The sequence below is a fragment of the Lissotriton vulgaris genome, chromosome 7 (assembly GCF_964263255.1).
Source record: "Lissotriton vulgaris chromosome 7, aLisVul1.2, whole genome shotgun sequence".
In the NCBI taxonomy this organism is placed as follows: domain Eukaryota; kingdom Metazoa; phylum Chordata; class Amphibia; order Caudata; family Salamandridae; genus Lissotriton; species Lissotriton vulgaris.
In genome coordinates, this window is record NC_141695.1 from 464761789 (window position 1) to 464786653 (window position 24865).

Here is a 24865-nt window from a genome sequence, read left to right on the forward strand (position 1 = left end):
ACCCACAAGACCTTCATCCCCGAGCCTGCAGTGTGTTTGCGAACCGGAAACTCCCCACTGAAAGTAACAGGGCAGCAGGCGACAAACAGCACTCTGCACCCGGCTGCCCTAGTGCCGCGGAGGGTGCACCTTTGGTGCTATCTTGAACCCCCATTTGCCCTGAACTTAAGTCCAGGAGCTTTGCTCCCACAACCTTGTGGCCTGCTCATAAGCAGCCACCAACCGGAGTCCACCTCTCCCCCACTGCATAACCTTTGGCCTCAACACTCTGCACCCGGCCGCCCTACTGTCCCTGAGGGTGTAACAAGAGTGCATCCATGAATCAGGGGTCCCCTTAGTCTACCCCCAGAATACCAATTCCCACAACCAAATACTTCCCTTTGAACCAATAACCCTATTTTCCTCCATAGGAAAACATTGCCTTTTTTCTGTGAAAAGTTTCTAAGTGTGGAGTTGGAAAACCTAAAACTGAAACCGAATAACTAAAACGCTTTAACTTAGATGTTTACAGGAAATGTCCCAGTGTAGTATCCAGGTATACTACACTGTGTAAGAAAAGTAATCTGAAAAGTAATTTACATGACCTGCTAGTGAAAAGTGTTAGACCTGTGAGCCCTTTGTGTGGTCCCTCCTTATTTTTATTCCTTTTTGCCTTCTATTTTTGTGTCCACTACATTTATTCTGGTGTTGACCTTAGGTCTCCGGGCGCCCCACTGTTACCAATTAACAATAAGGCGCAGATGCTCCTTTAAAATGGAGGAAGTGTAGGAGTTCATTTACAAAATGGTGGCCTGCCAACTGTCAAGTTTTACCTAATAGTCTGGTGCCATAGGGTAACATGAGGGGTTCCAGAACCTTCTGGTCCACTCTGGACACAGGCTATAAAAGGTAGAATGTTGGGCGGCCATTTTGTGTGGAGGGTTGTTGGAGGAGTGTGTCCAAGCTGGAGTGCAGGCTGTGGGGCGAGGAGGTTGGTGCACTGTGAGGGGTTTGATTGCCTCTAGGGGCTGCTATCCCTACTACTGATGCTTTCCCTCACCCGTTGACCTGGCCTGGCAAGAACATTTATATCCAATACCACTAACGTGGAAGAAGCGTGTGACTACCTCAGGCGGGGCAATCAAGTCGTGGACTGTGGGAGATTGACAGGTGAGGGCGTCTGAGGCTGCCTCCTGTATAAAGCCAGGACCCTTGCGGAGTAGGCCCCTGCCATTGCTGTCACCCCTTGCATAGGCGCAAGCAAACTCCCGGCTGTCCTGATGTGTCCTGCCTGCGTCTGCCTACTGCGACAAGGAACTTACCAAATCCCCGCCGCAGACTCCAGGTCATCCTGAACTCCCTCCCCGCCGCTGGTCCGTGGGAACCCCTGTGGTGGGCGGGGGCGCTGCGCTCGTAGATTGGAGCCAACCGCGCCGCCGTGTCGGGTCCCCGGTTACTTTACCAGGAGGCAGGAGTGGATGTCGGGCCACGTTTGAGGGCGGGTTCCTGGTAGGAGAGCCTGGGGGGAAGCAGCGTTGTCCGAGGGTGTCCCGCATCAGGAAGATAGCCACGAAGCGGAGGAAGCCTGGGTAAAGCCCCACCCCGGTGCTGACAAGAAGAGCGCCCGGGAAGAGTGAGGCCGGACTGGAGGAGGCTGAGGGAGGAGTTCACCCTCCCTGTGGGCGTGTGGGGAAGTAACGCAGAGGCAGTAGAGGAAACTAAGTGAGGAGCGAATTGCCTCTGGTGTGGGCCCTGCCTCCGGAGGCCTACCTTTATTGATTTGGGCCATAAACAACATCTAAGATCCCCGAGAGGAAATCCTTGGCCCCTCGGCCGGCTGACATTGGCCGGTTCGGAAGAAACAACGCCCAGAATTAAAGTAAGCAGAGATTTGGGCTGAGGGGGCAGGGGGAGGGAATACCACTCGCAAATCCCTCTGCTGGGCCTGATGATTATCGTGACTTCCTGCCCATGAAATAAATGTATGGTTGGGCTGAGAAGCTGTAATCGGCAGAACTCTAAGGGGAGATTTCCTTTTCCTTAAAAGAGTTCAGCGAACCAAGGAACAGCTGCTGAATTATCCATATCCATCCAAGTTATTGTGGAATAATCGACTGAAGGCAGGTTTATTCATGAGGTCAGAAGTGGACCTCGCCTTTTTAAATGCAAGAACTGAAATTCTAAATTTAATGTACGTGTAGGCTGCACAGGTGAAAGTATTTTGTAACTGAAGTTAAGTTGATGTGCCTTAACGGAAACTAGCTTCTTTCTCCAATTTAGGCATTACTTTGCTTGAGGATTAATGCACTGCTTGATTTTTGCCAATGTGTTGTATTATTGATTATCTCAAGACCTTTCTTTAGTCAGTATTATATTTAAATGAATCAGTACTTGAAATGGAATTTGTTTTGAATCTATTCTATTGATTAATTCTATAACTAAGTAAGATTCACTAGCATTAAATGATTTATTGCTGTGTCATGCACAGAGTCAAGAACATTAAATGTAGGCGGTGGGTTGTTAAGATAAACGCAACTGAAATCAAATTTTAAACAGAAAAGATAAAGCTTTTCTACTTTTTCTAAAAAGGCGGTGTGGTGTCATTTTTCTAGTGGAAGTACGCTGTGTTGCTGAGTTGAGTGTGACGCAAGTATAACACAATTGCCTTGGAGTTAGGCCTTCCCACTTGTGCCAAGCTACCCTAGGTGGACCGGTGACCCCGGGTCAAACAAAAGTACATACAAAGTATATGTACAGTATTCCACAGTATTGCATTGCCAGTAATTCAAACTGTAACCCAACCAAAGTATTTATACTACTGCAATTCAATACTGCATTAGTACTGCTAAGTATTTATCACTTACCTGTGCCAGGCTTGCTTGGTTAAAGGAAAATAAAACTAAAAGAATGTTTTTTATACCCAACTAATTGGTGAGAGTTCAGTCTTTGAGTGTGTGACAATCATTTGCTGATTGAGGGTGTATAACAAATGCTTAACACTGCCCTCTGATAAAGCCTTACTGTTCGCCCACACTAACATGAAATGAGAGTAAGGTGCTATCTACTTTTACATCTACCTACCTTTGGGGTTCTACTAGACTCTCTGCACACTATACCTCATTTTGGTATAGTATATACAGAGCGAGCTTCCTACATGTGCCCCAGAAACCTCCAGGGTGCTCTCAAAAACCTACTTACCTATCTGCCTTTGGTGGTGCCCCGTAAACGTTTTGTTGCTGACTGTCAGATACCCTGTTCACATTCAAATTGGAGTTCACAAACCAACCTGCCTTACACATACATTTTTGGGATTTTAAGTTGCAAAAAAGACTAAACAAACTACACTTTTGTTGAACTATACAGTCTCTATAATTCACCATAAGAAGCACACAAATAAAGGAAAAAAGACAAATCAAACTTAAGTAGATGTACACTTTTTAGGTTTCGCTGGGGAGCGGAGCCGATTAGGCTCCGCCTCCAGAGAAATCTTATGTTTCTTAGTGTGTACTCTTAGTCCCTCCCTCTGTTTCATTGGCTAGCTCCATAAATGGAGCCTAGCCATTGGACTAGGGGCCTGTCCGTCAATGCCGGACCAGACACGGGGGCGTTCCCGAGATTCTTTGGCTTTTGCCGACGTCACGCGACGCCGGGAACGCCCCCGTGTCTGGTCCGGCCGGGCCGTGCTTGCTGCTGGCACAGCCCTGCGCCCAGGATCCCCCCTGTTGATCTGCTGGTTAGAAACGGTCTAACCGCGACCTGGGGCCCCGAAAATCTATTGCCGCCAAATCACCGTCGCGGCCCGGGGCCAGAAACACCCTCCAAAGCGGCCGTTCGTGACCAGGAGCTGCAGCAGCAAAGATCGAAGCCGCCGCGCTCCTATTGGCCCAGCAAGACGAGCCCCTCCAGTAACGCCGCGCTGGGATTGGCCCAGCGCCGCCGCGTCATCGCCGAGGCCGCGCACTGATTGGCTGCCGGCTCAGCATCATCCAGGGGCAGGTCCCGGGAGCCGCGCTGTCATTGGCTGACTCCCGGGCGTGTGTGGAGGCTTGGCGTGAACACCGCGACCGGATTGGTCCTCGGCGCCCTGCTTGGTAGGAAGCTGCGTGGGAGTGACGAAGCCGGGGAAGACCGACCCGACCTCGCCGAGGGAGCGCCGTGAGTGCCCCCTGCCCCTGGCCTGCCTGTCCCTGCTTGGAACGCAGCGCTAGTCCTCCGCCGCTCCCCGAGGAAACGAGAGCGGGCGGAGGGCTGCTGGGACCGGCCGGGGCAAGGAGCGAGTGTGCTCTGTGAGGCGCGGTGCGCCTAAATCCACCGGGGCTGCGAGGTGTCTGTTCGCGCTTACTGCTCGTTGACCTTTGTTGCCTTCCTCTAGGCTGCTAGGCCTCTGATATGTTGGGCTGGTTAGCTTAGACTGTGTCAGCACGGTTGGGCGTTTGCGGTTCTCTGCGCTGCAACTCCCTGCATGGAGAGCTGTGCTCTCACAAAATGGCCGCCCCAATGGTGCCTTCATTTTCGGTTTCCCGGCACTGCGCCGGACCCGCATTCGGTTGGTGCTCCGGTGGCGGTGGGGTGTATCTGCCGTTTCTGTGTCCTTGTGATTAACCTGTGCACTGCACTGCGTAACTTGGAAGGGTTTTCACAGGATGGCCGCCCCCCCTGTATTTGTCGTTTCGGTTTTCCCCCTTTTGTCCTGGTCCAGCGTTAGTTCGCTCACAGCGGGGGTTCCGATTAGGGTGGTTATGGCGTTATAGGACTGTGTTGCAGTGTTCTGCTGCTTGTAGCGATTTGCCCATACGCAGTGCACGGTGCTTGATCGGGGCTTGCGGAGGTATGGGTGTGGTCGTCAAGATGGCTGCGCCCAGCCGCACTTTCGCTTTCTGCCGCCCTCTCGGGCTTTTTACCTGCTCCGTCCGCCGTCGTAAATCCCCTGTTTATTTTGTGCTGAGCACTGGCGGGTTACTTATATCTGGGTGGGGGAGGCGCTGGCCGAGTTTGAGTTCTGGGGCACACTCTTCTCTGCACTAACCTACTCTGGCTTGTTTCCCAGCCCTGAACGCCATCTTGTGTAGCTCGTCCCTCTCGGGTGAGAAGATCCGTCAGTATGTGAGTGCTGCTTGCATTCTCGGGGCTCTTCTTGCGCTCTTCTTGTGCCGCAGCTCTTCCGACGCCTGGGGCTATTCTTGTTTCTTGGGAAGTACTTGTTTTGCTTATATAAAATCAGTTATTTGCTCGGGGTTATGGAGGCAGCGGACCTAGGCACTCGTCCACATTGCCGTCCAAGCCACGCCCCCGCGGTGTGTATATCTTCTCTCTGTTATTCTGTGCGTAAAACCTCACAGAATAAATAAAAATTCAAAAGTATATTGAAAAGAACGATTCTAGGGCAACTACAGCATACTTAATTGTACTAAGAAAACATTATTGCACTGTACTATTAAGTGTGATTCGTTTTGGCAGAAGCCTGGGTACAAAGATCCCTGTGACTTTCTGGAACGGTTGCAGGTCTTCATGTTATAAACACCCTCCACCAGTTTTCCAAGAAGTGTCTTCCTGAAAACATTGCGGATAAGGGAGAAGGCAGGCGGCCAACTACAGCCAAATTTCGGAGGGGGGGGGGGGGGGGGGGGGGGGGGGGGGGCTGAAAATATTTCGGGGGCGGGGGGGGGGGGCTAATTCTTCCAACCACGGACAGAGTGGCTGTAAGAAGGGGTGAACACACAACAAAAGCCTCATTTACACGTACATGGTCTTTTAAAGACCTGTTAAGTACTCGGGTGCGGCGGCAATTAGATGCTCGCCAGCCTGCGAAGCTGTCTCCGGTGCGCGCCTGGGAGAAGGCCCCCTGCTTCTTCAGGGGTGGTTTAGTCCTGCTTTTGTCCTCTTCATGTCCTGGGCTGTGCTATTGTTCTAGGACGGGTGTAATCACTCCCTCTTTGATGGTCCTCTCACCCCAGGCGACTTTGTGCCGATTCTGCCTGATCCTGGATGTACGCCCCCTCCCATTTCCTGGCCTCTGTATGTGCCCTGTTGCCAGGCAGATAATCCGCGGATCTCTGGGCTGGCTTGTTTTGAGAGCTTTGAACGACCTTTCCCCCAATTCCTCCGAGCGAAAAACAAGCACAGGGAGAAGAAATGCAAGCAAGCACTGACACAGGCAGGAGAAAAACAGCAGACAGGAAAAACAAGCAGTGGTACGGGACAAGGAAAACATTCAGTGCCATAGTGCCTCTGATAGGGGCTGCTTGGAAAATCATGTTTGCACGGTAAACACAAACTCAGTGCACCAGGAAAGAAACAATCGAACAGCAGAACAAATGATGTCTGGAATAGGGGACAAAAACGACCACATGTTATGGCAGGAGGGAAACTCGCACCGGCAAGGGGAGAGGAGGGAACCAAGTGCACAAGTGCCAAACACCTGGGGTTTACACAATGAGCAAAGGATACACACTGGCACCCAAAAAAACACTCATTGGAACGGGGGTCTGGGAAACGTGTCTTGGCGTCGGCTCGACATCCTGTGTTTCTGTTTCCTTGGGTAACGTAACTGTTGCGCAGGTAAAGCGCTCCAATACCTTCCGGTCGAGTTCGCGCTATATAATTTTGAAAAAAACTAACCAAAAATTAATGTGACCCTGTGTAATGAAACTTGTGCTCATCTAAAGCGCTCCTAACCTTCCAGTCTAGTTTGCGCTATATAAAACAGCACAAAGAAATGTAAAAAGTAAAAACCACAGACAAAGGAACCAAGCGAAAAACACAAGTGCAGTGGGTCAGGAAAACACGCACTAGCTGCACAGTGTACAGGAAAACAAGCACAGACCCAGGTCCCAGCCTGAAAAACAAGCGCTGTCAGCGTCGTGAAGAAAACAACCATGGTGTACTTTCGTCAGCAGACCCCTCCAGGTTTCCTTTAGTCAAGAGCCAGTAAATGCAGCAGGCCCACCCCTCACCCGCCTCCCCACTGCCCCTGACACCGGGCAGAGGAGCGCCGCCCCTAGGGGTGGAGCCCTCGTCTCAGTCTCCTCCTCTTCCTTTATAGATCCGATCCGGGTGGTTTGTTTCTTATGCAGAAGGAGAAACAGCCAGCAGAGGTGGTCGTACGTACATCCATCATCAAAGGGAGCTGGAGACAGGAGGCTAAGAGACACCCTTGCACACAACAGACACCTGACGGCGGCCCCATTCTACGCGCAGACTAGGTGAGGGGCGGATTAAGGGGGGTTGGGATTTTTGTCTTTGTGGTCTGAAATCTAAATCAGAAGTGGTGGTGCTTTGTACAGACCCCGTAAAAAGGACGAGAGAGCTTGGCATTCCCAGCCGGCAGCAGTGCCCTTTTTTTCCCGGTAGATTTTTGCTCCACCTTGGTACACGCTGTTTTAGCCCGGTGCCCGGAATATTGCCATCTAATGAATTCGGGTGCTAAATCTTCACTGATATCGGCTGGGAATCGGGCAACACCATTAGGTCTCTCTGTGCCCCAGACGAAGAGCTTGGTCAGGACTACACGGCCCTGGTATTCCGCGCACCGACATAAATGGAGGCTAGCCATTGGAACAGAGAGGCGTCCGTCAAAGCCGGACCAGACACGGGGGCGTTCCCGAGATTCTTTGGCTTTTGCCGACGTCACGCGACGCCGGGAACGCCCCCGTGTCTGGTCCGGCCGGGCCGTGCTTGCTGCTGGCACAGATTCAGGGGTGAAACGAGGCCCGCGGTGTTTCCCTGCGCCCAGGATCCCCCCTGTTGATCTGCTGGTTAGAAACGGTCTAACCGCGACCTGGGGCCCCGAAAATCTATTGCCGCCAAATCACCGTCGCGGCCCGGGGCCAGAAACACCCTCCAAAGCGGCCGTTCGTGACCAGGAGCTGCAGCAGCAAAGATCGAAGCCGCCGCGCTCCTATTGGCCCAGCAAGACGAGCCCCTCCAGTAACGCCGCGCTTTATTGCTTCTTTAAAAAATGTTCTCCTTCAGACAGCTTCTTTGATTTGTTAGCCTTTCTTAGACTCTATATACAGGGCGTTAGTATAACCGTAGGTCACCGGGGAGTAGTCTTGCATGCCTCCTTAGGTTTACATATGAAAGTAATTTTCTATCTCGTTTAAAAAAAATCTATCTATCCGTAGTTCCACTCTTAATTGTGGGGCTCTTTGCATGTGTGTGGGGCTCTTTGCGTGTGTGTGGGGCTCTTTGCGTGTGTGTGGGGCTCTTTGCGTGTGTGTGGGGCTCTTTGCGTGTGTGTGGGGCTCTTTGCGCGTGTGTGGGGCTCTTTGCGTGTGTGTGTGGGGGGGGCTCTTGCGTGTGTGTGGGGGCTCTTGCGTATGTGTGTGAGGGGCTCTTGCGTGTGTGTGTGGGGGGCTCTTGCGTGTGTGTGGGGGGCTCTTGCGTGTGTGTGGGGGGCTCTTGCGTGTGTGTGTGGGGGGCTCTTGTGTGGTGTGTGTGGGGGGCTCTTGTGTGGTGTGTGTGGGGGGCTCTTGTGTGTGTGTGTGGGGGGCTCTTGTGTGGTGTGTCGGGGGCTCTTGTGTGTGTGTGTGTGTGTGGGGGGCTCTTGTGTGGGTGTGTGTATTGGCATTGTAAATGAGAATGCCATTTATTTATCTGTTTTCAAAACCAACACATAAATAAAAAGTTTGCCATTTAGAATGCCAATGGCTCAAACTTTTCCGAAGGCGAAACCGTTGCATTCGTGTGTGGGGCTCTTTGCGTGTGTGTGTGGGGGGGGCTCTTGCGTGTGTGTGGGGGCTCTTGCGTATGTGTGTGAGGGGCTCTTGCGTGTGTGTGTGGGGGGCTCTTGCGTGTGTGTGGGGGGCTCTTGCGTGTGTGTGTGGGGGGCTCTTGCGTGTGTGTGTGGGGGGCTCTTGTGTGGTGTGTGTGGGGGGCTCTTGTGTGTGTGTGTGGGGGGCTCTTGTGTGGTGTGTGGGGGGCTCTTGTGTGGTGTGTGGGGGGCTCTTGTGTGTGTGTGTGTGTGGGGGGCTCTTGTGTGGGTGTGTGTATTGGCATTGTAAATGAGAATGCCATTTATTTATCTGTTTTCAAAACCAACACATAAATAAAAAGTTTGCCATTTAGAATGCCAATGGCTCAAACTTTTCCGAAGGCGAAACCGTTGCATTGTAAATGCTTGTTTGCAGATGTGTTCAGGTTAAACCAGACAAAAGTAAAAACTTCATTTTAAAAAACGTAAACTCCTTAGCACCAACATTTTGCTCATAATATTGTGGTCACTCTTTAATCCATCCGTGATACTCTAGATCTACATCCAAAATCGTAGGTCTACAATCACAAAAATTAAAAAAGTCTAGAAGATTGCTTAAACACCGTTGGCACAAAGGAGAACATATTGGGGTGCTCAGGCTGAGCGACAGACAGGTTAAAAAAACAAAATTTCGAAAATAACTCACCAACTTCTTAGAGAGAAGCAACGCTGTGTTATTGTCACTCTCCAGGGCCCAGGATGCAAATCGTAGAATGTGCTCCTGATGCCGCTGCAGTTTTGTCATGTTCCAGTGTTGTCTTTCCAGTTTCTCTTGCTGTCCCTCAGTCACCCTCTATGGCCAAAATAGAAAAAGAACAGAGAAAAATTTGAATAGAAATTCACCTATATTTATTTTGAATCTGAGGTTTCCCGTACATCCTGATCAGGTAACCACCAAGACTAGATTGTTAGCTTTGCCATGAGGAAAATTGGGGCCCGAAGGAGCATTTGTCCCATCCGAACATCAAATGTACGGAATCTCTTGATGCATGACTTGGTTCAGTACAGTCTTTCCCCCGTTTTAAAAGTACCCCTGAGTCTAGGCACTACAGCAGGTCTTAAATATTAAGCTCCTGGTAACAATTTCTATGAAGTGGTTTCAAGTATTTACAATACTTTCTACTCTAAATAGCATAAGCAGAGGAGGGAAGTGCATTTGCCAAGTGTGTCCAATTCAATTAATACCATTCATCAACTTATTGCGTATGCTTTGTTAGCCTTAAGTAGGCAGGGTATGCCCAGACGTAGGTCCCTGGCTCACTTTGTCACTGGATTCAAGCTAGCCTGGCTGATGAAGGGTGTTACCCCGAAACCAGTCCCAGGATGCGTGTTTGCGGTCCAGGAAAGACATGGCCAGGCAGTTTGGAAGGGATTGTGAGAAAGTGCCCTCTTTCTTGCATGGTATGCCCCCACTTTTTGCTGAATTGCTGATGTGCTTTGACTGAGTGTGATCAGAAAAGGACAGCACCATAATGGCTACACTGAAGACTGTGAAGTTTGGTTTCAAAAAGCTCAGCACATTAAACCCACACTGATGTCAGTCTGGGATTTAATGTAAAATGCACAACAGAGTGGTTCTGCTCAAACATCTACAATTCCTGGTGCCAACCAGGAACCGCAAATGCAACACACTCTGCACCCGCCGAGCCCGGCCCGTGCCAGAGTGAACAAAGACCATGAGGACGTCCCCCCGGCTACTGTGGCCAAGAATCCAGCACCCAAGGACTCCCCTCGATGCTCCCGACGACGCCTGCAGCCTCAACACCATGGACCCCACCCGCTAATAGCAGAGGGTAAGATTTCCCCAACGCCTAAAGAAACCCCTGCACCCGGCGCCCCATGGCCCCCGTGCCCAACTCCTAGATGTGTCTCTGCACCGGGCTGCACCTGTGCCGCTGAGGGTGTATCTACAGTACCAACCTGAACCTGGAAGACCCCGGAGTCTTACCCCAGAACCTTAACTCAGTCAGTAGAGTACTTAACTGATAGCCGATATCTTTCATTTTCTCCATAGGGTAACATTGACTGGTTTTCACTTGGAAATTGCTGGACTCTGTACCTTACTTTGGTGCAGTATATACAGAGCCACCTTCTTACACTGTTCCCATGAGGAACAAGGTCAAAACTGATTTGCATATGGTTGGGTGTGAACTGGGATGGCGAAGTGAGCAAAAGAACGATGACTAATTCAACCCAGATCTAATAGACTGGGGTGAGTGTCTAAAAAGTTTCAGTGCTCCGTCCATCTTATTGTGTTTGCTCAATACAATTAATTCTCCAGCAGCCTTGCTGAGAAGTGCAGAGTGTAGTGTAAAAACTTTGCTTTCATAAAGGTGGAAGGTTTTTGTTTGAATACATGGGTCTTATGAGACTCACCACACTTCTTGCACTACTAACACAGGATTGTGTGAGGCCTCCTCTTGGAGCTCTGGGCAAGCATTGGTCTGCAAGTAGCATCCAGTTCAGATACTTTTTACAACTTGTTTCACAGGACCAAAATACTGTTGCACTCCAATTAGCTAGACAATTTACTTCATGACCTCAGGGTAGAAAGAAATAACAGTCAAAGTTCATGCGAGGAGATGGTGTGAAACTCATATACATTATGATAGAATATAACTCTATACATCACAGTTCAGTTAGCGTTTTATTTTAAAAAACAAGTAAAGTAATTCATTAGTGAAACACAAGTAAGCGGAGGTAAAAAGAAAAAACAACCAAACTTAAAATGCACACAAAACACATACTGTCAGAAACTTCTGTGGTGAGATGAGACCTCCAAACCGTGTTAGAGCTTTACCAATAGATTTCTGTTAACATTGACTCTATGACCAATATTATCGAAGGACGCATGGTTGAGCCCAAATCTAGGACTGCGAACTTTGGAAGTGGTCTGTGCCAAATTGTTGCTAAAACAGTGACCAGTGAATACAAGTGTGTTGAATTTTGATCTAAATCTGGCTTTTGGGTAATTCTCCAGTACAAAATGTTGGAACAAAAAGGTAAACCAAGAACAGAAGAATTCCAAAGTGATCCCTTTTTTTGAGAGGGGAGGGTTCACCCCCAGTTTGGGGGAGACAAACAGGAAGGAGGCAGGGTTTGAAGAGGAGACTCACCTGCTCAAATTAAACTAATACTGGGACACTGCTATCCAGTGCCATGATGTGTTCTGACCCTTAAAACATGTTGAAATGGTCTTAAAACCAGATTGTCAGATTCAGCCATTATAGATGGCTATAGTGTATGATGCAGAATTGCACCCATGGAAAGTTAAATACCACTTGTAGACTGCAGCACCTATTGTGCCATCAACTACAGTGGCAATGAAAACATAGCTTTAGGCCTACACGGTGTAGCCTGAACGTAGCAGCTTGAACCCTGCTGCACAGACCTGGCAAGCAAAGATCTGATTTTAAATACTAAGTAAGTTGCCCCTAAGCACAGCTTAATGCCCACAAGGTAAGGTACATAATATATAAAAGTGGAACATGTGGCATTAAAAATGGCATGTTCTCCGAACGACGAAACCCAAAACGATGTTACCCCTGGCCAGGCTGTAGCTGGCGCTGGCACATAGGAAGCAAGGATCACTTTGACATGTACCAGCCACAGACTCTAAAACCCTAGTTACACCCCCCCCCCCCTCCCCCCTCCAATCTAAAACTCCTGGAGGGTAGTTTGTATTAGCTCTCCAGCAATTTCTCAGCAAATACTTAACCTGAAGTAGGAGTGAACAAGGTTTTGAAAACTGCTCCGAGCAGAAACAATGGCTTGGGAATGGGGAGGTGTTTTCTTCCCCAGTGAAAAAAAAAAAAAAACAGGTGGGGCTGGCACAGGAACTTGATTCAAAATACTCGATCATTCCCCATTACAAGTACATTTTAAGTGCCACTTCGAAAGACCCTAGCTTTTGTCCCCACAGTCAAGCAAGCGCTAAAGGATATGAAAGGTACACCATCCACAGAACCATAAAGGAGAGATGATAGAGGGGTTTGCCAATTAGCCTGGCTACACATCTCGGTGACCACACAGGCTTTGCTCAAAATGAGAAGGGTTTATCGATCTTGAATTTTGAAAGTGAGGGGGCAACAATGGGATTGTTAGCAATGGGGCAAACAGAAACTGCAGAAAGGAGGATAGGGTCTCACCCCCTCCCCCTCCCCCCCGCACCCTTCCCCACCCCCTGGACATTTACCCCATTGGTTTGAGAGTACCCCAAAGTCATCGCCAGCCACTAGCTGGTGCAGGACCCCAAGGCATCTTCTCAGAACACTTACTGGATATGTGGAAGATCAGAAAAGGACTGGATCTGCTGTGTGTGACCTGAAAGGAGCACTGAAAAACTGACCTGCTTCCGCTTGCACACAGGACAAAGAAGAAGACTCCAAGTTCCAAGTTGGCTGATCACCTCTGGCACTCAGGGACAACTAACTGCAAGAGGGCTTTTCCTGGATTGGTCTGCTGATCAGTGGCACAAGCACCTAGATTGGAATTTAGCTTTTGGTCTCTGCCTGCCACACTACGAGTCTCTACATGTCATCTTTTGAGGTCTTGATGCCCTAAAAATGCATTCCTGTAGTTGGTAGGGCATTAAAAAAAGTTTGGAGATTTCGAAAACAAAAATTCTTCAGAGCTTCAGGGAGACCGGCGAGGAAAAAATTCTTTGACAAGCAGTCCCCAGTGTTAGATAGAATTTCAGTTCGTCCCAGTCAGGTCTCCCAGCACCTCTGAATAAATGAGTAAGTCCCATTCTGCATTGGGGCTTAGACAATTTCTGGAAGACATCTCCAAAGATCCATAGGGACCAACCAGCTTCAAGGATCCATCCTCCAGTTACACAGTGGCAGCTACAGTTTAAGGGCAGCCCACTCAAGAAGGATTTGTCTTCTCCGAAAGTGACAGTAACTCTGGGTTTTGACTTCAAATGTTTTTGACTTGAGACATCAGCTCACAGCTGTGCTCTTTTTCTGTACCCGGTTATTAGAGTTACTGCTTCGACTTGTGTAACTTAACCCTCAAGGTTTAGGCAGCATGGCATCAAACCTTTTGTTGTCTGTGATGTCCAGCTACTAGCATTTCGTATGATACAAACACTGCACCAATTGCAGAGCGAGAGGCTGTAACAGGAAGCATGCAAAATAACTTTGCAAGCAGATTGTGTGGATGGAAGGAGAATATGGACTCCAGGATCAGTAAAAGCAATATGCAAATTTTTTATTGTCATGCTAGTTTGTACATCTGTTCTGACCGTCAACTGCAAAAACAGCAAATTCACACAATTTACTTCTGCCCATCACTAGCTCAACACAATGTGGTTTTCCTGGCCACAACAAAAATCCCCAGGTCAATAACCAGCAATGCCTGGTCAAAAACAAGTTATTTTGTAAATACACTTGCCTTCCATACCTGAAGCCATAAATCTGACAAGGACAGAGTTGGGTGAAATATATCATCCTTGCAGCCAGCAACAACACTGGAACCCAAAATTGCATTAAAAAAAGCAGACTGAGAATACACATCTGCAACTTTTGCAGAATTTCTGGACTTCCTAACAAGGACTGCAGTGTAACATTGAAAAAGAGACAGACTTCTAATGAGGTTTCATTAACATAAACATGCCACTGGAGTACAGCGGGAGAGTTTAAAAAGTGGCATTCTGCAGCAGTGATGCTTTCAGTAAACCTGAACTAGATACTCTGAAACTCTGAGAAGGTTTGTATTCGTTCGGGTTACAGATGTGTAGGTAAGTATCCTTTATGCTTTCCACCAGGTTACCATCAGGCAGAGGCCTAAGCAGTCAATCTAGCTGGCTCAGAATGGCATCTGCACCAGTGATGAAGATAAACAGTAATGTAATAGATGTGGAAGCATTAGGATTGCATTAAATCTCAACCGCATCAAGATAGAGGCCAGTCCATTATTTTGCACACGCACTCATCAAAAGTAGACTGATTTACCTGCACATCGTTCACTAGCAGTTTGCCACGTTTGTTTAACTCTTTCATGATCTGTAGAATAGCCATCTTCACATCTACCTGGACCTTCTTTTGGATGTCTGTCACCTGCCGGATCCTGAACAGCACATGAGCAACGAAAGGAATCAGACAACATGACTTTAAAGACATGCAAAATCTCAAATAATTGAAACAAAAAAAAGGTAAAGTTAGATACTGCCACATCCTAGTTCTTCATCAAGGGTACCGGTCTAGAATTCACGCAGACAAATTGCATTTGATATTCATTTCATAAGGAATACAAAGCGTGACACTATAATGTATTAATCTAACTAGTTAAAATTTGACACTCCAAAACTTACAGCTGTAACAACCTTTTAACTAACCCACAAAAAAAGTCAAACAAATCAGGAAATCAATCAGTGAATTTATAAAGCGCACTACTTACCCGTGAGGGTCTCAAGGCGCTGAGGGTCTCAAGGCGCTGAGGGTCTCAAGGCGCTGAGGGTCTCAAGGCGCTGAGGGTCTCAAGGCGCTGAGGGTCTCAAGGCGCTGAGGGTCTCAAGGCGCTGAGGGTCTCAAGGCACTGAGGGTCTCAAGGCGCTGAGGGTCTCAAGGCGCTGAGGGTCTCAGGGGACGGGGTGCTGCTACTGCTCGAAGAGCCAGGTCTTGAGGAACTTCCTGAAAGTGAGCAGGTCCTGGGTCTGCCACAGGTGGGTGGGGAGGGTGTTCCAGGTCTTAGCGGCGAGGAAGGAGAAGGATCTGCCGCCGGTGGTGGTTGTTCGTTGTTCGGAGCTGGCGGGCAGGGGTGTAGAAGTTGAGTCTGTTAAGGTAGACTGGTCCGGTGTTGTGGAGTGCTTTGTGTGTGTGGGTGAGGAGCTTGAAAGTGATCCTCTATTTGACGGGGAGCCAGTGCAGGCCTCTTAGGTGGGAGGTGATGTTGCCGTTTCGAGGGATGTTGAGGATCAGGCAGGCGGAGGCGTTCTGGATGCGTTGCAGCCGTTGTAGAAGCCTAACATGTGCAAAGTATTTCCGAAATGTAGACAACTGCTTCTAGTTTCTATCCTCAGTCGGGGTTACGGTCTGCACAGGTCACCACAGCACCCTCTTCTCACGACAATGGTATCCAGTAGGCAGACTACAATCTTTGTCTTCCTCCCAGGGCTCCCCATAACTTCTTTTCACTCTAGCGACTGCCTGATCAGCACAGCAGCATGTCCCTCTTCATCGAGGCTTCCCTCTGGCATACGGGGTTTGCCAACTTATACACCACACGGGCAACGGCCCTATCAACAATGTCACTTCACAGCAAATTTCACAACATCCCCTCTGGCATACGATATCACCAACTTGAACCTGTACATTGGCAATGACCAAATCGCTGCAGCAGCTGCCTCCTCACACCTCACTGTAGGGATCCATGCAACAAAATCTACCACTGGACCACCCCTCCCTCCTGCGCTCTCCTATTCCCAACATGGCTCGTCTTGGTGAGCAGGCAGGAACTGATGCTCCAGGGGCAGTTAGTCTTGGGAAGTCTCTGGGTGATGTCCCCTCACCCAGCTAGGAGTCTGGCAGACATTAGCCTCTAGCTCTGGTCACAGGCAAAAGTCTTTCAGAGCTTTGCCTCTTCGCAGAGCCTGTCTAGCTGGCTTGACTGTAGACAATTTCAGTGGCCACAAGCTTCACATCTTTTAGTCCATTTGCAGACAACAAAATGCGATTTTGCATCTGAATCTAAAGTTTGTGTTGGGGATCAATCTGATTTCTTTAAAATACCCTCTACCCTGCCTTATTATCTGTCACAGAAGGAGCTACTACAAAGCGGGTAGCCCCACAACAAAGGCCATTAGAGTGACTAGAGGTTCACAGCTGGAGGTCAGCCACAGTGATGTGTGTCAAACGTTTACCCCATTCCCTCAGCCCTACCCTGTGTGATTCTTCCGGAACCCAAAGCCCCTAACCAGCGATCCTTTCTGAATCGAAGTACCCTTTAAAATGTGCTATGGAGCCTGACAGGAATGCATCAATCTGTTGGAGATTCGTCTACCTGAGTCAGTATAGGGTCGCCGCAAAACGGACCCAAGATTCTTCCTTGTATTGTACTATTAACAGGCACAAATACACCCAACACATGCATACAATAGAGCTGCACTGCACAACACTTCATATTAACTTAATGTAAGTCAAGGTGGGCTACTTACCTCCTGGGAAAGGCAGTAGCTTTTCACCACTATGAGAGTAGCACTTTGGGCTCCTCCCAGCAAGACTGCAAACCATGAGACATGCTTTGTTATGCTGCACACCCAAAATCCATGTTCACCAATGACAACAAAAATCAGCTCTTGGGCACCCAGGGCAGGGGTAAACATCATTAACCATACGAGAGACTTCTCTGTCCCATAGTTTCCACAAGTACAATCCTGAGATGAACATCTGGAGACCAACAGAAGAGACATGCGTGACAAAGGCCATGAAGATGGGGTCCTTTGAGTGAGCAGTGTTTCCCCATAGTAGGACTGAAGGGCTGTAAGGCTAGGTTAGCTCCCTGGATATCCCCTTAATAGTCACAATAGCACTAACTAAGTTTATTTTTGGTCAACCAGTGTGACTATTCTGTATTCAGGTATACACATGATTAATGTTCCATTTTATACTCAATAGAAAACAGTTGAAAAAAATAAAACGTTGGCCAGGTGGCAGATGCTAGGAAGCTATTAGATCTTTATCCTTTTAGTGTTGTTGCATACAAAGTGTAGGGGTGAAGTAACTAGTAAAACACAGTTTTTGAAACAAAAATATCCTGTTCAGGGAGGCCAGAGTTCTGAGAAAACTTAGGGCGTGTCAATCGGTTCTGAACAAAAGGGGTAGATAAATTACTGCTTTGTTCAAATTTTTCAACAAGCTCGCCCCTGCAGATAATCTCATGTAAGAGACATTTAGCTTGGTTTACATTTTCACAAAACTAACAGTCACTGCAGTTTGTCGACGGTCTAAAATAACCAAAGGAGTAATCAAATGCTGTAGCTTACTTACGAAGCTCTGACATCTTTTGTAGACTTCTGCAAATTTGTATGTTTCTCCCCAAGCCGCTTGACAAGCGCAGCCAAGATTTTTCTCTGATTTCTAACTGCATCATCCAGGAACTGGTACCTGTAACATTGATAAAGCACTTCTGTTCACTCAACTCCAGCAAAGCACTGAAAACTTTACACTAACACTCATGGACACCACATTTGGCCAGAGATTATGGCTCCACAAAGCATAGTAGCAGGGTTTGAATCATAACCCCAGACATTTTTACAGGAATATACTGGTTTATATTAAGACTGTAATCCCAGTAAAGAAGCAATTTGTTTTTATATATGTATATCCATAATATTTTACTTTATTATACTTTGCTCCCAGCAAATACTAACTAGGCATGCCATGCCTTGTGAGCTAACAGTGCTCACAAGGCATGGCCATGCCCAATTAGTAACTTGAATGTTATACACCCTGGCCTCAGAATATGCAAAGCACAGCCTTGACCCTGGTTAGCAAGGCCTGGTCATATGGTGGGACTTAAAGCCATGCCCTGTACTCTGTCCCCCAGACCTGGCTGTGCTCAGCAAGCACAGGGTGCACAAGAGACTGCAGGGCACATCTATTGACCATATCCAAAAAATAGACTCTGCTTCAAAGGCCACATTGTAGTGTAGTTCCTATATTCCCAATAGGCTCTGCGCATTGGAATATTATATCCTATAGATACGACATAGGACTTATGTCAGTAGGTCTCTATCGAATATACTAAACTTAATTGTGAGTGCCAACTAGCTCAGAGGTCACTAGAATCTCTCGAATTCACCAGAAGCGATTAGTTTCTGACAACCGCATAAACATGACAACTTTGTTTCCCTTGGACTGGAATAAGTATTTTCAGAGTCGGTACAAACAATAGATAAATATTTCACCTAGTCAATCGTGCATGCTTCATTTCTACAGAGTTTGCAGAGAAATAGTGAGACGGGCGTTTTCAATAAAAAGTTTATTGAACAGTCTTCTTTCCTATGCAAGAAAGGTTAACGGCTACAACCGTTAGACAGAATGCAAAGTATAATGCGTACAGCGAGAATAGTATTATAAAATAATACTGTAATAGCATTGTATGGTTTCTAAGCCATATAAAAATACATACATAAATAACACAGGCTAAAATACTCAACTGGTGCTTCTAAAATACGCCTACCCCAATGTACCTAACCAAGGTCTAGTACGTGGGAGGAAGTAAGTATGGTCTTAAGCGCAGGTTTCGTTTTTTGCCAAGAATCTACCAAAGGTTTCGCTAGGTTCTAATCGACTCCATAACTTAGAATGAAGGAGGTCTGGTATCTTTGTTTCGGGACTCGATTTCCCAACACCCTGCAAGGGGAATCCAACACTGGAGCTGGATTTCTCAGCAGAGGAGAGCAGCTTCCAGATCAGTAAGTCAGCTGGTGAGTCGGCTTCCTTCAGCACTTGCCGTAGCAAGCTGAGTCAGGCAAGTAGGTGATCGAACTGCTCCGAGCCACCGTGCTTTGCCATAGCAAGTGAAGGTATATTTATACCTTGAAGGTGTTTAGAATGTCATGTTTGACGTAGAGTCGGGCATATGAACGTCATGAATGAACCCATAGGGAATAGTTGTTCATTGTAAAGTAACTGAATTCTTGGAGCAATCAATATTTAAGCAAGGGGAAGTCATTAACGGCTTAAGCTGGTTTTCCAAGAAATCGTTGTGACGTTTGGTGAACGAAAAGAAGTAGCTGTGCCTGTATTTGGGTTGCATGGGTTATGCCTAAATAAGGGCTTGATTTCGCTATATAAGTGCATGAATCAATCAATCAATCATATCATATCATTTTTAAAGCGCACTACTCACCCGTGAGGGTCTCAAGGCGCTGGGGTGGGGAATGCTGCTACTGCTCGAAAAGCCAGGTCTTGAGGAGTTTTGAGGGTCAGCAGGTCTTGGGTCTGCCGTAGGTGGATGTGGTAGGTGTTCCAGGTCTTTGTGACGAGGTGGGAGAACGATCTGCCGCCCGAGGTCGCTCTTCGGAAGCGGGGGACTGTAGCGAGGTCGGCTGAGCTGGCGGGTGGGGTACGCCACAGATGATCTCGGTGGCTTCGGAGCGGAAGGGGGGGAAGGCGGACGCTCTGTGTTCTGCCGGAGAGGAAGGAGGTGGTCCAGTCCAGGGCCTTCTCTTGGATCCCAGTGTTGTGGAGGCGTGTTTGTAGTGTGTGGTGACAGACCTTGTCGAAGGCGGCTGACAGGTCCAGGAGGATGAGGGCAGCCGAGGGAGATGGGCCGGAAGTTCTTGAGGTCCGCCTTGGGTTTCTTGAGTAAGGCGTTTATCTTGGCGTGCTTCCAGCTCTCCGGGAAGGTTGCTGTCTCGAAGGAGGTGTTGATGACTTTCCGGAGATAGGGTGCGATGGATGTGCTGGCTTTGTTGAAGATGTGGTGTGGGCATGGATCGGACGGAGATCTGGAGTGGATGGTGTTCATGATTTTGATGGTATCATCGTCGTTGATGTTGGTCCAGTGGAGCAGGCGGTTGGTGGTCGTGAGGGCGCAGGTCTCAGTGGTTGTCGGGGCGGTTGTGGCGTTGAAACTGTCGTGGATGTCTGATCTTGCGGTGGAAGAAGGTGGCCAGCGAGTCGCACAGGTCTTGCGAGGGTGGGACGTCATTGGTGTTGGAGCTGGAGTTGGGGCTCCTGCCAACCAGGTGCCCAGGGCCTCTGTTTCTTCCCTAAAACTGTGTTGAAACTAAAACCCAATTGGCATCTCTGCCACCTGTCCACCCGTAGGAAATGGTACCCTAGGGACCCAAGGCATGGTGACCAGAGAAGACCCCTAAGGGCTGCAGCACTTATTGTGCCACTCTTAGGGGCCCTGTGCCCTGTCACACACACACACACTGCCTTTGCAGGCTGAGTGTCTAAGTACATAACTAAACAGAGAGTCGACATGGCACACATCCCTGTGTGCCATGCCCACAAGCTCACTGTCCTGGCATCCATAGCTCACTGTCCTGGCATCCATCAGTCACCTCTCTAGCTGGGTGCCCTATGCCAGTGGTGTGGGCACAGGTGCATGAGCTCTGTGCCCCTACAGTACCCAGGGCCATTCCTGGGCACTGTGTATTGTGCTGCCAATAAGAGTATATGGTGCTGGGAGGTAGTCATTACGTACTCCACAGCACCATGATGGCTTCTCTGAAGACTGCGAAGTTTGATATCAAACTTCTCCACACATTAAACCCGCACGGATGCCAGTGTGGGATTTAATGTATAATGCACGACAGAGGGCATCTTAGAGATGCCCCCTGAAACCTAACCAACTCCCAGTGTCCTGACTGTGTGGCTATCGAGGCTGCCACCACCAGACATGTTTCTGGACCCCTGGGTTGAGACCCAGCTGCTCTCGGGGACCTGAAACAATACACATCCTGGGACGAGGTGCCAAGTCTCCTCCCCCAGGATGGGCAGGAAAAGCTTCAAAGGCATGCCTCCTTTGTGAGCTTCTCCAGGCCACCTGCTGTAATCAGCAACTGGACCCCACCGGTCCTGACCCCTACTCTGGCAGGAAGAACGACGGGAAACCCTAAAGTCTGACAATCGAGGTCCGACACTGCATATGAAGTCCTTTTTGGGACCAGAATGATAGTGATACCCCCTAGAGAACTTCTTGGCAGATTGCTAAGACTACGTTGGACACTTATTAGATGTTTGACCCACCCGTCACCCGAACCAAATACCCTAGGCGGTTATAGATTGCTTTATGTCCCGGTTTTTTCTCTCCACTACCAAATTTCCCTCAAGAAGGAATGGACTAGATTACAGCAATGCAACACCCATATTGGCCTTGGCCTCCTTGTAAGCTCGAGAGCTAAATGCAGGAACCTGGTCAGAATGTAGCGTGCTGACTGCGTATGTGCCGATAAAGTCTCGCAAATCTTTTATAACAGTTGGAGTGTCAGCCGAGCGCCGAGGCCACATCCAAAGGAACTTTAAACACAAATCCACTGAGACCATGATATATTTATAATTACCAGGCCTCTGTAAGGGACCGCAGTGTTCCAGGTAAACACAAGCTAATGGTTTATCTGAAATTTACAGGGGCGTCTGCGCAGGACGTTTCACAGTAGAGACTTTCATTTTTTGGCAGACTTCACATTCCAAAACATAGTTTCTGGTCTGTTTCCTCATGCACGGCCACCAGTATCTCCGTTTTATAATGATACTGTGGCGGAAACACCTGCATGTGCAGAGGCAAGCCCTTCCTGTGCTGCTAAAATTAGTCCTAATCTATAATATTCCATGTTTGGAATTACTCTAAACCCCTCTCCAGGGATTCGAGCAAACGGAAAATTGTTCGCTTCACTTATGTACGAGTATTTGAGTGGAAAGCCTTTCGATAATGTTTTACTACCGTCTTTGCTTGAAGCATTGACAGCTTGCATTAATTCGCTGTCTATTTCGTTTTTGAATGAGTGATTGCAGCTATGGAAGCAGTTTGCACAGCTGCCTTCGCAGCTTCATCAGCCAATGAATTCCCTGCAACGTGAACGCCATCACGTTGATGACTCAGCGTATGTATCACGCAAGTGTTTTGTAGTCCTGGTCGTAACTGAACTACTTGTTCCCAAAGCAATTTATGCTGCATTGTGCCACCATTTGCATCTTTGTAACCGGTTTGAATCCAGTTTTGCAAGTATTCATTGTAAGATTGGACACAATAATGTGAATCGCACACTATGAGTGTAGGGAATTTGCGGTCCGTATTCTCATGCTCCATCTTGAATGCTTGTAGTTCATCTCGCTGAGCTGTACAATCTCCTAGAGATTCTGTTTCAGTGACCATTGGCCGGAATTTGCCATGGCGCCAACAACCTTTAACGATCACGCCCTTGTAGCGGGTTGAGCTGATCTGTCAGTATAAATTATACATTCATACTGCTCTAGAAGCAGAATTTCAGTAGGCCGAGGACATTCTTCTTCATATTGTAGAAATGCTTTGTGTTTTCAAAAAAGGGTCAAAAGCCTATTCAATCTCTGTTGCAACAAGAGAATTAACCCATTGTATCCATCTCGGATGTAAAGCTTTAGCATTCGGAATGTTCGCTTTCGTCACTGCCTCTAAAGCAGGTACAGGTGTAACGACCATAATGCGTTTACCTTGTGCGAGGGCTCTCTTTTGCTACTGCAGTTTGAAGCGCTGTCAGAATTTTTTCTGTTGAAGTAAACTTCATTTCTGCTTGTGAGTACAAATGTGATTTGTAAGCTATTGGTACTTTTTCTCATTCGTTAAAAGTTAAGTACGTGAATCTGCATTGTCCTGGAATGATTCGTATCACTAAGTTGCGTATGTTTACACGTGTTTGCAAATGTTTTGTTGCTAACATGTCTGTTTGCAATTAACGCAATATTTCTGTGTGTTCTTGTGTCCAATTAACGGTTTTAAAATCAGGTTTGATTAATTCGTAGAGAGGTTTAACCATTTCTGCGTAATTTGAAATGTATGTGCTTCCAGAGTTCAGGAAACCTAGAATTGCCTAAGTTTTTCAGCGTTGTTGGAGCAGTGCACATTTCTCTAGAACGTTTGCTGCCAGGCTTTTGCCGTCACTCGATAATTCATATCCTAAAAATAGGACGTTGAGATGGGCAATTCTCGAAATTTTTAAATTGAATTTGTACCCTTCAGAGGCGAATCCCAATATAATTGTATTCACTCTATTCACTTGCCTATCCAAGTCATCGTCTGTTAGATAGAGGTCATCCGCATATGATAAGGCTTCATTATCATATGTCTGTGGTAACTCTGTTACTCTAGCTGAAAATAACCCCAGACTATTCTTAAATCCCTGAGGGAGACGACAGAATTGACGCTGCATCCCCATAATTGAGAAAGCGGTCAAATACCCATTTTTTGGTGCAATGTTTTGACAGAAGAAACAGTTAGAAATATCTAAAGTGGTTTTGTATTTATTACGCAGAATGTTATTCATTAATGCTGACCTGTGTGCATTTTGTATTGTAAAAGTTTTGCAACAAGAGTTTAAGTGTCTGTAATCCAATACTAGACGATATGTATTGTCTGGTTTGGAGACAGGAAACAAAGGATTGTTCATTGACGAGGTGCATGTTTCAATCACACCCTGGTATTCAAGTTGATCTATGATCTCTCTGACCTGTTTTTTAACTTCTTGCTTAACTGGGTGCCTTTGTGCAGTTGGTTGATTTTTCAACTGGATTTTATGGTGAGGAGAGTCCTCATCCCATCCTACATGATTTTTATATAATGCAGGAGCCTGGGCTACTGCCCATTTCCTGGCATAGGTAGATTTTAAATAAATTGGAATGTGGTTGGAGAAGGCTGGCATAATGATGTCTTCGCCATGTGGGCACTCGCTAACAAATTGTGGTGGCCAGGCTTGTTCAGCTAGAAGTAGGTCATAACCCTTAGAAAGACTCTCCCAAAAGAGTGCTCTTACTTTTCTTGGTATGTCGCCTTCCAAATGGAGTGTTATTTCACATAACTTATGTGGACAACTAACCCTGGAATCTGCAGTTTTAACTTGAATGAATTAATTCAAGTCCACTGTCTCCAGATGATCTTTCAAGTTCTTGCGAGCTATGGTGACTTCTGCTGCGCTGTCCAAAGTTGTCAGAGCCCATTCCCCGTTCTTGAGTTGTGTCATGTAGATCCTCAGCAGGTCTGGTTTTTAGACCTGCTAATTTCTTTTTGGTGAATTGAGGTTTCTTGTTTTCTGAACGCGCTGATCGTCTTTGGACTTCACACGTTCTTCCTTGTGTTCTAATCGTCCTCTTCTTTCAGATTTCTGTGACGAAGTCTGAAAGGTACGAGAGGAACGTGCATCAGTATCTTGATATCTATCAGGTTTTCTCAAATTACCTAGGTTCCTGAGGTTATACCTCCTTTCAGAGGGGTCCTTTTGAGATCTACCTCTGGAATGAGAACGCTTCTCTTCAGAAGTTTGTATAGAGTTCTCCCACTTCTTTTGAATAGGAGTAAGAGTGTTTTAGTAAAGACCTTTTTTGGATTTTCTGACAGTTGGGGTGTAAATGGTTTCCCACCCAAGCTGTCTCTGCCTAATTCTTAATAGGATTTTTCAATTATTCTGGCCAGTTCTTGTGGTTG

At 47.5% G+C, this 24865-nt stretch overlaps 1 protein-coding gene across 2 annotated transcripts in view; it reads right to left on the reverse strand.

Moving 5' to 3' along the window:
* TRIM28 (tripartite motif containing 28) overlaps window positions 1-24865 on the reverse strand; it is a 538764-nt gene that overhangs the window by 458566 nt on the left and 55333 nt on the right. For both annotated transcript variants that reach the window (XM_086930506.1, XM_086930507.1), the window contains exons 5-7: window positions 17722-17838; window positions 14689-14803; window positions 9378-9524 (exon numbers count right to left, since the gene is read on the reverse strand). In XM_086930506.1, coding sequence (XP_086786632.1) covers window positions 9378-9524; window positions 14689-14803; window positions 17722-17838 — 379 coding nt within the window. The remainder of the gene's footprint in view (window positions 1-9377; window positions 9525-14688; window positions 14804-17721; window positions 17839-24865) is intronic.